We start from the raw sequence: 12,637 nt of genomic DNA, 5'->3' as shown, positions 1-12,637 counted from the left end.
CGTTCTCATTTTTGTAAGCATTGCCAGTCTCAGGTAAATGTCATTTTAATTTGCATTTCTTATAAGTGATGTTGAAAACTTTTTTATGATTCAAAAGACAATTTTCATTCTTTTTCAATGTATTCTGTATCCATTTTTTGTATTGTTCTAGAACTATATGGTTCTTAAAAATACACACACACACACACACACACACACACACACACACACCCATATACATTTAAAGCTTTATCCATCTGAAATCCTTTCTGGTGTAGAGAGCGAGCTAGAGATCTAAGGTGATTCTGTGTAGATGGCTAGCCAATTGTCCCACACCACTTATTACTGTTTTCCTTTCTGATTTGAAATGCTTCCTTTATTTTAAATTTCATGATCTAATTAAGTCTGTTTTCTTGGCCAGATTAATGAATTGTAAATCTACTAAGATATTTATTTCTCTACCTACCATTTAGTAGGTTCATGTGAAATTATTTTCTTTTAGGATCCTTTCAAATACAGCTATCCACCACTAGTAGATGATGACTTCCAGACACCATTGTGTGAGAATGGGCCTATTACCAGTGAGGATGAAACTTCAAGTAAAGAAGACATAGAAAGTGATGGCAAGGAAACATTGGAAACAGCTTCTAATGAAGAACAAACAGCTCTTCTAAAAAAGGTAATTTTATAAATAAAATGAAACTGAATCACAAGATGCGGTCTATCCCCAGTTCTGCCACTAGCCAGCTATTTGATTTTGGGTAATTCGCTTAACCTGCTACCCTTCCACATTTTTGTGTATAAAAAGAAAGAGGAAGAATGGGATTACTGGACAAAAAGCACCACTTTAGTGTAGTTAAGGCTGATTCCAGGCCAGCCCCTGTGTCTCATACCTGTAATCCTAGCACTTTCTGAGGCTGAGGTGGAAGGATCACTTGAGCACAGGAGTTTGAGACCAGCCTGAGCAACATAGGGAGGCCCTGTCTCTATAAAAAATAAAAAATTAGCCAGGCATGATAGTGCACACCTGTTGTCCCAGGTGGGAAGATCGCTTGAGCCCAGGAGGTTGAGATTATAGCGAGTCGTGATTGTGCCACTGCACTCTGGCCTGGGTGACAGAGTGAGACTTTGTCTCGAAATAAAATAAAGGCTGATTCCATGCTTTTGTATAAAACATAGCAAAACACATCTAGAAGTAATTGTTTTATCTAACTTTTTTTGTCTAAAAGTAATTAATTTAAAACTTTGATTTAGTTCCTTTCTCTAATTTTTAAAAGAGCACTTTGTAGTTGTCACTCTTTTTACAAGTAATCAGGGACTTGATAGATGGATAAATTACAATGTTATAATTTAGAAAAAAATTAACAACTCTTAAGGGAAGGACCATGTTGTATTTTCTATAGTAACCTATGTATAGTAGGTACTAAAATAGATATGTTAATGGGCATGTTAATATATGCTAAATAGCTGTCTTTTTCCTTTTTTGTGTGCATGTGTTTAGATTAACCCAACTGAATCTACTTCCAAAGCAGAAGAAAATGAAAAAGTTGATTCAAAAACGAAAGCTTTCAAGAAACCATTGAGCGTGTTTAAAGGCCCCTTACTACACATCAGGTAATCATCAACAATTTTATTAGCTATACTTTTATAACATATCTTGATCATCTTGAGGGAGCTACAAAGTTAAGAAAACTTCTGTTTGGTTTTTGAAACTGTAGAAATATAAAACCAAGAGTTATCTGAAGACTTAACCTTGGTTTCCACACACAGTGGATATTTTTAGCTCCCTTCCTTTCTTTTACTCTGTCGAGTGTCTTTAAAGGGCTCTCATCACACATCAGATAATAAAAGTAAATATATATTAATAATAAATCTGAATGACATGTATTTTCCTCACATAACTGGTACTATTAGACTTGCCCGAGTTCAGGAATGCCAGAAATGACACTGAAGTAAGCATTTGTTGATTTGACTTTCCAAAATCCAAGGATGAACTTGAAAAATAGTTTTGTGACTAAAGCCAAATTTCAGGACATCTCTATTTTTCTGCCAGGTTATTTGATTCAAAAGATTCCAGGTTGTTTCTTTCAGCATTGTATAAAAACCTTTTTCTTTTTGGGTGTGGTGGCTCACACCTGTAATCCCAGCACTTTGGGAGGCGAAGTCAGGCAGATCCCCTGAGGTCAGGAGTTCGAGACCAACTTCACCAATATGGTGAAACCCGTCTTTACTAAAATTACAAAAATTAGCCAAGTGTGGTGGTGTGCACCTGTAGTCCCAGCTACTCGGGAGGCTGAGACAGGAGAATCGCTTGAACCCGGGAGGCAGGTTGTAGTGAGCCAAGATCACACCACTGCACTCCAGCCTGGGCGACACAGCAAGGTTCTGTCTCAAAAAGAAAAAGAAAAAGAAAAAACAAAACCTTTTTCTCACCAATAATGTTTTTGGTGTTATTTTGCCTTACGTTAAACTGCTACACCAATTTTATGGTCTCATGTAGCATTTTCTGTCCCTTTAGCTATGTTTTAGGTATGTCTGTTATGAACAATACAGCCAGACTTTTAAAAAATCTGACATTCTCTAATTGATAATATTAGTTTGTTTCCATGTATTTTCATTACTGTTAGATTTGGATTTATCTCCACCATCTATATGTATGAAAGACTGCAAGAGAAAGAGGCATAGATGCACATGGATTTTCTGTTTTTCATGATTTTATTTGCCATTTTACTCCTTTGGAGTTTATTTTGTTTGTTTGTTTACCTGTTCTCATTTTTCTCCCTACTTATTTGGAACTTACGCATTCTGTTTTCACTGGAGACCTGTCACATCATAGGTCCTTGCCTGTAATTGTAGAGGTATGACAGGAAAAGCAGACTAGGGAGAAAGCCAGACAGCTTCTCAAGGGCACATTGGGCTCTGCTCCTCCCTGCCTCCACTCCCAGTGAAGTCCCAGAGCTGCTCCTACACATACACAAGGACCTAACCAACCTCTGTCTTCGGGGCTGCTCACAGTTTTTGTGCTGGTTACTAAGAACAATGAGATCCATCACCTAGTGTTTTTCTATGACTTACTTAAGATTGGGCTCTAAAAGGAAGCCAGCAACCATGCAAATTTACCACATTGTCTAGAACTAGGCAAAGCCCTACTGGGAGAGCGCATCCTTATAAACATGTGTTAGTTAGGTTAATAAACACCCCCAAGGTACAGACATTCCTGATATGAATTTAACCTATTTAAAGATGGATATCAAAATCAAGGGCTAGCTGAAAATTCACTTTAAATTATTCATATTTTTATGTAAAACAAAAACACTATTCTTCCCATTGTTTTGAGGCACCCAATACAATTGGTCTAACGTAATTAAACTACACAAACTTTGAATGAATCTTTTAAATTTGTTTTTAGGTCATAGGCATTACAATGGAAAGTAATGGTAAAATTTCAATTTTGAAGCTCACCGATTTTACTATTTGATAAGTTCTTCCTACAGCTCCCATCCCAAATTTAATGTTTCTTTTTCTCCTTCCCTGTTACTTAGAAAAGCTGCTATATAGTAAGAAATTATTCTGTTAAATACATTCCTAATCATCTTTCTTTTTAAGTTATGCTCTTTTCTGTTGGTATATAGAAATATGCCCCATTCTCATCTATTTGTAATTAGGTAAAGTTGAAGCAGCAATATCTTCTTTGCTTTATTATCTATAACCTTTCAAATAGTTTAAATAAGTGCCCCTTAAGATAGTGCTGATTATAGGTTTAATTCAGAGCCTTTGTAATCCTCTCTTCTACTCTTCCTGGTTTGCTTTTGATCTTGGGGAAAACCATAGGACTTTTAAAATAGTATGCATTGAATCAGTAAGATTAAAATACAAAGTTGTATTAGGTAATTGTCTTATAAGTCTTTTTTGGTGAAATGTCTTATACAAATGAGCATCAGATATTAACTAAATATTTTTCTTCAAGCTAATGATTAGATTTTCATTTATTCTAAGTATTACAAATGCCTTATGTTTTTGTCACTCCCCAGCCCAGCAGAAGAACTGTATTTTGGAAGTACAGAATCTGGAGAGAAGAAAACTTTAATAGTGTTGACAAATGTAACGAAAAATATAGTGGCATTTAAGGTAAATATCTCAAAGATACAATAAATTATGTTTGACATTTTGACATGGGAAATAATTTTAGACATATTGTAATTGAAAGATCGAAAATTTTGAACTTGTACAGTGTTTTTATTTATGACCTTTTTTAGGCATGTTGTACTGCCTTTTGGTTCTAACCAAGTGGCATAGCTTATCCAAAATTTTCCCTGAGGTCTGTATCTCAGTCTTCTATGTGCAGTAATAGGTTAATGTCTAAATTAATACAAGAGTTTAATGTCTGTTGTAAATAACAACTCAAGAAAAATTACTTTTTACTATGTGAATAATTTATAATAAAAGTGAAACATAAAACTATAAAATTGATAGTGCATTTTTCTACCAGTGTGGTATATTCTGGAGTGTAGTTTATATCAGATATTAACCTGATACTGAGCATTAAGTGTAACAAGACTGAGTCCATCACTACCCCAATACTGTAGGTTTTCCTGCCTTAAATCTTGTATTTAATTTAGATGTAACCACCAGGATGTTCCTGATGTGCTTTTTAATTTCTGAACACCATTGTATTAATAACATGCAATCTAATGAGCATTCCGTTATTGTGAATTTATGTCATTAAATTCAGGCAATTAACAGGATATATTTAATAGATGAATTGTTTTATCTAAGAGGCAGTCTGAATGACAATTTGATGTATATATTAGTATCTTTTTAGATAGATTGAGATGCTGTATGCATAACCATCATTCTTTGTAAACTCTTTATTCATTAATTATTCACTGCTAATTTTTTTAAAGTCATCCTTAAGCCATTTCCACCCCCTGCAAAAAAGCATAAAGGTTGTTATGTGACTACTGTGTTTATAAACAGGTAAGAACAACAGCTCCAGAAAAATACAGAGTCAAGCCAAGCAACAGCAGCTGTGACCCGGGTGCATCAGTGGATATAGTTGTGTCTCCCCATGGGGGTGAGTTGTCACTTAGTAGCCACAGCAGGTGTTGGGTGTGGTGGGGGGAAGGGGACCTGGAGCTGGGTTGAATCAGCAGAGATGTCAGGCTAGAATCTAGAAATTAGCAGAATATCATGAGTCACCTCACCTCACTCTAGACATCTGTCCTCCCACATGTGAAATGGGATGGTCAAAGAGGTCTTCTAAAGCCCTTTGCAGCGTTAAAATGTAATTGTTTTTAACAAGTAAAATTGTTTAAACTGATACCACTTGAAATTGAATTTCACAGGAGAAATTCCTCACTTTTAGAAATTTTTCTTTTTTAAAGATACTTCCATTTTCTTCTTTTTCCTTAATGTTAAGTTTCAGAATAATGGTTAAACCACAAACATATCCAGCCCCTTTGAAGGTTCCTCTTTATATGCTGAATTACTCTTTTGGAATGCAGGTTTAACGGTCTCTGCCCAAGACCGTTTTCTGATAATGGCTGCAGAAATGGAACAGTCATCTGGCACAGGTCCAGCAGAATTAACTCAGTTTTGGAAAGAAGTTCCCAGAAACAAAGTGATGGAACATCGGTAAGCTTTTTCCTCACATTCTTCTCAAATGTAGTGGGAAGAATCAGAGAGAGAAAAGTGCCTCCATGGGCCAGGTGGCCTCCCTTTCTTCTTGCATCTGCTGGGTGCCCTGCAGGGCTCTGGGAATGCCCAGATGAATGAGACCTGGTGTTGCTCAAGGAGGTCACTAATAGCAGAAACTCACTTGCAGGCCAGCGCAAGAGTCTGGATCTGTCCAGATCACAAACACAGATCTCTTTGTCTCAGCAGTTCCCCTTGTAGGAACGCTCACCTTACATACTAGAATGTTTTTTGCAGCATTGTTTGTAATAGTGAAAAACTGGAAAGAGATATCTAAATGGTAAAGCACTAGTGAGATACATTTGAGTATAGCTACACTGAAGAGTGCTGCAACCACTCAAAAAGGCACAGCAGGTCTATTTGTTCTACCATGGAAAGCCATCTGTGATATATTATTAGAACACAAATCTAGTTAGAAAAGTTGGTTATGGACATTATCCTATTTAGGAGGGGGAAAAACTTGCATATATAGGTATATACATGTATGTACATATATATAGCTATATCAGGTTGTGACAAATTTCTTGAAAAGATATATGGAAAAGGAGAATAGAGAAGGCTGTATTGTAGTTTTATTTAAATTGGAATTATGGTTAATTGAAGTGTTCCCATTTTTCCCCCCAGGGGACATTTGTCAATGTCTGGAGACACTTTTGGTTGTCACAACTGGGGGATGGGGTACAATGGGCATCTAATGGGGACAGCATAGGGATGCTGCTAAGCCACTAGCAGTGCACAAGACAGCCCCATCCCCCCAAAATTATCTGGCCCCAAATGTCCATCGTGCCAAGGTTGAGAAATCCTGCTTTATAGGGTAGTTAAGGATGGCCACTCCAATGACATTACAGTGGGCCCTGAAGGAAATGAGAGAGCAAGCCACACAGATAACTGGGCAGAGACCTTTACAGACGGACAGAACAACAAACACAGCGAGCTTGGCCTTTGGGAGGAACAACAAGGAAGTCAGTGTCTCTTGACTCCAGTAAGGGAGGAGCACAGTGAGAAACCGGGACAGAGATAGTCAGATATCAGATTGTTGCTATGGTGAGGACTTCTGAGTGAGAGGAAAAACTGTTAGTCGGTGCTAAGCGGAGCCATGAGGTGATCCCGGCTTATTTTTTAAATGGATTCTTCTGGGGACTGTGTAGAAACTAGACAGTGGGCAGTGATATAAGTTCACACTAAAGCGGAATTTGCTGTATGCCAGCACTGTTCTAGATGCTGTAGAAGTATTGATTCATTCAGTCATGAAGACAGTCCTGTGAGGGAGGAGGGCATTTTTCCTACTTTATAGAGGAGAAGCTGGGAAACCTGGTAATGGCTATGGTTGAATGAAATCTTCAGGGCTGGGGGCAGTGGCTCACACCTGTAATCCCAAAACTTTGAGAGGCTGAGGCGGGAGGATTGCTTGAGCCCAGGAGTTCAAGACCAGCCTGGGCAACATAGGGAAACCTGCTCTCTACAAAAAATCAAAAGCTTAGCTGATAGACCATGAAAATAGATTATGAACAGTGAAATTCCTGAGAAGGCTGAAAGCGTGTGGGGGACCTAAGGCAGGGGAGATTAGCCTTAATCCAGAGGAGGGAGAATCAGATGAAGGTCAGCAGCCTGCCTTGTTTTTACATGTAATATTTAAATTTCCAAACTGTATTACAGGAGGACCTACTTTCTGTTTTTATCAAGAGTTTCTGTGGGGTTTTTTTGTGTGTTCAAAGACATGGTTATGGGAATATTTTGAAAGGGTAAGAAATACTGGTATAAAAGGTGTTGTAGATTAATTTGAAGTTCTTATGAAACAGTCCCTCAAAATGAAGGGTTAATTTTGGTTTTGTTACATTCGAGTTGCTTTGTTTTCTTTGTTTTTTGCTTAACCAATTACTGATGGCTTGCTTTTCTATAACTAACTGTGAGAGGAGATCACCGTTCTCTTGCAGAAAGGGGGAGGGAGGCTTGAGGGTGAGGTACCGAAGCTCAAGGAAAGTACCTTTCTCCTATCTAGAAAGGGTGATTTCCTTCAAATCGTAAGATATTTGGATGAATTCTACTGAATGTCATATAAAAAAAACTTTCATTTGAATTTCACTGAGTGGTATCTGCAGTATCTTGTGTTCTTTATACATGCATTAAGAAGCTGGAAGATAAATATATACAGAGCTGCTGCCTTAGGTGAAGGAAAAGGAAAGAGGACTTTCACCTGTTACATAGACTTCTGTGTTTAACTGTTTTCATTTTATATTTTACTTGTATAGGAAAATTCATTAACATTTTTAAGAAGTTATGTTACCTTTGGATTTTCATAGGTTAAGATGCCACACTGTTGAAAGCAGTAAACCAAACACTCTTACATTAAAAGACAATGCTTTTAACATATCAGATAAAACCAGTGAAGATATATGTCTACAGGTAAGTATACTTTCCTCCTAACTCAAATGAAGTTGTTCATGCTAATCAACATTAGAAATCCATTTTTTTCTCACAAACATAAGGAAAAACCTTTGGCATAGACACGACAGAAATACTCTCTTCTTTGTGAAGAGATACCAAACCAGAAATGGTAAGCAGGCCAAGCATGTGCCTTTAATCCCAGCACTTTGGGAGGCTGAGGCAGGTGGATCATTTGAGCCCAGAAGTTTGAGGCCAGCGTGAGCAACATAGTGAGACCTTGTCTCTACGAAAAAATTAAAAATTAGCCAGGTGTGGTGGCACACACCTATAGTCCCAGTTACTCAGGGCTCTGAGGCAGGAGGATTGCTTGAGCCTGGGAGGTCAAGGCTGCAGTGAGCCAAGATCATGCCACTGCACTCCAGCCTGGACAAGAGAACAAGACTGTTTCTCAATTAAAAAAACAAAAGAAATGGTAAGCACTGAGTTATTTTTGGAGGTCTACTAACCATTTGAAAGCTCTGACCATTTTTACTTAAGCACAGGTGCTTTGGGGAGTATCAGATAATTCAATCTTGTTGAAAAAAGTACCAAGTAGTGCATTTAAATTTCAAAGAAACAGAGGAGCTCCCGTTCTGAGTAGCTGAAAGGTGCTTAAGGCTTTCTGTACCTCCAGGAACTGACTGCTCTGCTCCTGCTTCAACTAGAAATTTAGACCTCCCAAAATAAGAATAAGCAGAGACGTATCTGTCCACCAAACGAATCTAATGCCTTGTTGCACTTCCACCTCCTTCCACCAGCCTTACAGAGTAGATGAGCCCCATCCTTTCAGTGTTTGGATTTCTAGTATTCCTGTTTGTCATGCTCATGATTAATGACCTTTATTGATATAAATCTTTCATTCCTTTTTCCCTCTTCAGCTCAGTCGTTTACTAGAAAGCAATAGGAAGCTCGAAGACCAAGTTCAGCGTTGTATCTGGTTCCAGCAGCTGCTGCTTGCCTTAACAATGCTCTTGCTTGCTTTTGTCATCTCTTTCTTCTATTTATTGTACAGTTAAAGAAGCGGTGCCCGGTAGGAAACACGGTTCCTTCGTCCATTAGTTGGAAAAAGTAACAGACCTAAAACTCTACCAAGCTACTAAAAGCGTTACACATCTGTGCTTCCTAAAAGGAAATATGCAGCATGTAGAGGGGAACACATACATGTCTTGAAAATAAACTGCTAAAGAAATGCTGGAGAAATTGATTATTAAGAGACTATAGCTATTTAGTAAAGTAAGTAAAGGTATATCCATTGTGTAAATTAATAGTTTAAATATAATTTATTTTTTCCTTTTGATCTGAATACTTTTTTTTTTTTTTTTTTTGAGACGGAGTTTCGCTCTTGTTACCCAGGCTGGAGTGCAATGGCGCGATCTCGGCTCACCACAACCTCCGCCTCCTGGGTTCAGGCAATTCTCCTGCCTCAGCCTCCTGAGTAGCTGGGATTACAGGCACGCGCCACCGTGCCCAGCTAATTTTTTGTATTTTTAGTAGAGACGGGGTTTCACCATGTTGACCGGGATGGTCTCGATCTCTTGACCTCGTGATCCACCCTCCTCGGCCTCCCAAAGTGCTGGGATTACAGGCGTGAGCCACCGCGCCCGGCCCGATCTGAATACTTTTAAAGCTTAAGTTTTATCATGTAAATACATTAGCTAAACTGAAAAGTATAAGTAACATGCTTTGTTGCAGCCAAAAAATGTAATCTGCTTTTTTTATGACAGAATTATCGCTGAGCTGACTTACTAGCTTTTCTATACTGTGTATATAGAAGAACATGTATATTGAGAAAGAAAACATACTTATATAGTGAATTTATGTAACCATGACTTTGTAATTTTGAGAATTCCTTCCAGGTGATGGTCAATATTCTTTTGGAATGTAAACCGATTTAATGCCAAACACCTTAACCTTTGTTTCTTAGTGTTCCTTAACAGCCTGCCTTTTATTAATCTCAGGCTTTTTTATGAACACTCTCATTTCAATAGAATTTGGAAAACTAAGTGTGGTTGGAATTTCTTTGAATTCTGTTAGTAAAGTCCAAAAGGAAAGTCTCAAGCAGTCCCCCTATCCAGTCATTTTTACGGAGCTTCATGTTGTCCACTATAGCTGGACACTGAGCCTTTTGCCTCATTTATTATAAAGGCCTGATCCTCCGTTGCCCCATCTTCATCCCCATTCCAGAGCAGAGGAGTCTCTGTGGACCTTGAATTGCACTGTCTTCATCCTCATTTCTAAATGAAAGGTGTTATTAGATATAAATTTTTTGAAAAGTTAGTTGTTTGAGTTGCTAAGCAGGATAACTAATTTACAGTTTAAATTGTTCCTTGTTAAAATCAGCCCATGACAAGGAAATTTACAAAATACTACAGTATCTAGAAGAGTGAAAAGAAAAAAATAAAACAAAAAGAAACATAGATGCCCAGGTGTCAGCTCTCCATTTAAAGAATGAAAAATGTGACTCACGACGGTCTGTGAAAACTGCAAACTAGGACCAATTGACTTACTTGATATTCAATTGATATGGTAATACCCACCCAGTATTCCTAAAATCCTAAAAAGATACATCTTGCAGTAGCAGAGGCTATGAAATTAGTTTGTTCTCTCATGAATGTGACCAGTTGGGGTCATGTTGGTTCACATGTACATCTACTTTATATGAAAGAAAAAATAGTCTGCCTATAAAATGAGTTTCGACTCAGCCATGTTTGGAGATTTCATTGCTTTGCTGAAGGGTAGTGTTGTTGGCTTTCATCTTCAAGAAGTTGATTCCAAAATTGAGTCATGAAGAATGATATAACAGAGTTCCTTCAAAATTGGCCTAGGAAATAAAACCTTAAAAGGACACTGGTGTGCTACTTTGTCTTAATTTGGGCTTTTCTGTTTCAGTTTGCCACCTCCAGCTGTGAAACGGACTGCAGTCCACCCTAAGTACTGTGCACAGTATCTCCCTGTATGTGTGCACAGTGGCTTCCCCTGACGTGGTAGATTTTTGGCCTTAATATAATCTAATCCCAAAGTAGTCATGTATGTTTTCTGTCCTTGGCAAATAAATGAGGAAATAATTAGCCAAGATTGAAAATGTATTGTCCTAACGGTGTCCCTTTAATGTTTCATATGAAAAATGATGTTCACCCACTAAAATATCTTTGCTCAATGTCTGGTCAGTTAAATTTAATAACATATCTTGTTAATGTTTGTGTGTCTATTAAATGTGACTAAGCAGGATTACTGAAAATTAACTATAAAATCAAAGGCATATAAACATTTGTACTTGTCTTGATTAATCATATATTTACACTTGATTTTATTCTGTCTTCATTTGTTTTTATTTAATCATAATTGCATGATTATTTTTGGTACTCTAATCAGTAATTTCATTTTTAATCATGTCATTATCTGTTCATGACCAAATTACCAAGATACCAACATTTAGATTTAGATATTTGTTTTCACTTAGGAATGGAAATTAATAGATTTTCCATGAAAGCATTAATGAAATATCATTACCTTGATCTGCAGATAGCCTAAAAATGCGATTGCTGGTAAACCTGGCCTCAAATTTCATACTACCATAATTGTTTTTATATATTGCCACTAATTTTGACTGGATTTAATAGCACTTTATTGTACAACTACAAAAAATATATTCCTAGAATTGTTGCCAGTGTAATTTCTCTAACGTTCTGGTGCTTTTCATATATTTTCAGTATTTTTATTACTATATTGGTATTTTATTTGTATAAATTGATTAAAAGAACATGTTTTCTATTTTAATATGTTTTAGAAAAATAATTACATTTATGAAATAAATATCATCAGGAAAAAACCTCTGGTCTCTAATTGATAAAGCATCTTAAAGAAAATCAATATATCAACCTCACTCTGACCTTTTAAAGATGATAGTGATTTCTTTTGGATCTGCTTTGCATTTTTATAAGGACAGTGCTGCAGGCCTCCAAAGATACAATTCAGTGTCAGGTTAGCCTGTCCTTTAGTGTGTCCTGTTTCTCCTCGTCCCCGTGTCGGGTCTGGCTGCTCTTCAGTGTAGTTCTTCGTTTTCCCCAGACACAGCATTGGACCCACTGTCATTGCTTAGAGCTCATTGTGGAGCCTGTTGCTGGAGCTGCAATGAGTCAGAATTGCTATGTAGTTTCCCCAATCCTAGTATCCGTGCATAGTTCTCTCTGACAGGAGCAAGCAGGAGGCAGGCTAACAAGAAGTCTGCCTGACTGCCAGACACATAGGATAGATAGCAGTGTGGCACTGATCATTCTGAAATCAGGCACATACTCAGGACCTGGGACTTGAGGGCTGTTGCAGAGGGGTAGCAGGGAAGCCCAGGATGGTGATGTTAGAGGTTCTCAGGGTTGTTGATGTCCGGTCTATCACCAATAAAATATACAACCTCCGAAATGGCAGCTACCTCTCCATAAAAATAGCATGAATGGGACAGGTCCCTCTTCTACACTGAAAAATATGTGGAGATTAACAAAATCAGGTGGGTAGAGTCCCAACTCTCTGATAAATTCAAAATAGA

At 37.6% G+C, this 12,637-nt stretch overlaps 1 protein-coding gene across 3 annotated transcripts in view; it reads left to right on the top strand.

The window, feature by feature from the left end:
• Nucleotides 1-11,926, top strand: part of MOSPD2 (motile sperm domain containing 2) — a 48,408-nt gene extending 36,482 nt beyond the window's left edge. The window contains exons 9-16 of one of the 3 annotated variants that reach the window (XR_010338167.1): nucleotides 482-658; nucleotides 1,481-1,593; nucleotides 4,011-4,107; nucleotides 4,957-5,053; nucleotides 5,484-5,613; nucleotides 7,974-8,076; nucleotides 8,976-9,330; nucleotides 10,987-11,926. Coding sequence is in view for 2 of the 3 variants with exons in the window: in XM_064364511.1 (XP_064220581.1) it covers nucleotides 482-658; nucleotides 1,481-1,593; nucleotides 4,011-4,107; nucleotides 4,957-5,053; nucleotides 5,484-5,613; nucleotides 7,974-8,076; nucleotides 8,976-9,113 (855 nt within the window). In the remaining variant the exon portion in view is untranslated. Of the gene's footprint in view, nucleotides 1-481; nucleotides 659-1,480; nucleotides 1,594-4,010; nucleotides 4,108-4,956; nucleotides 5,054-5,483; nucleotides 5,614-7,973; nucleotides 8,077-8,975 lie in introns of all 3 variants that reach the window. The other 2 variants (XM_012434860.3, XM_064364511.1) reach the window with 2 other exon arrangements.
• The last annotated feature ends 711 nt before the right edge of the window (nucleotides 11,927-12,637 follow it).

This window comes from Aotus nancymaae, unplaced genomic scaffold (genome assembly GCF_030222135.1).
Source record: "Aotus nancymaae isolate 86718 unplaced genomic scaffold, 86718_ANA_hifiasm-v0.15.2.pri h1tg000058l, whole genome shotgun sequence".
NCBI lineage: Eukaryota > Metazoa > Chordata > Mammalia > Primates > Aotidae > Aotus > Aotus nancymaae.
This window is presented reverse-complemented; position numbering and strand designations above follow the sequence as displayed.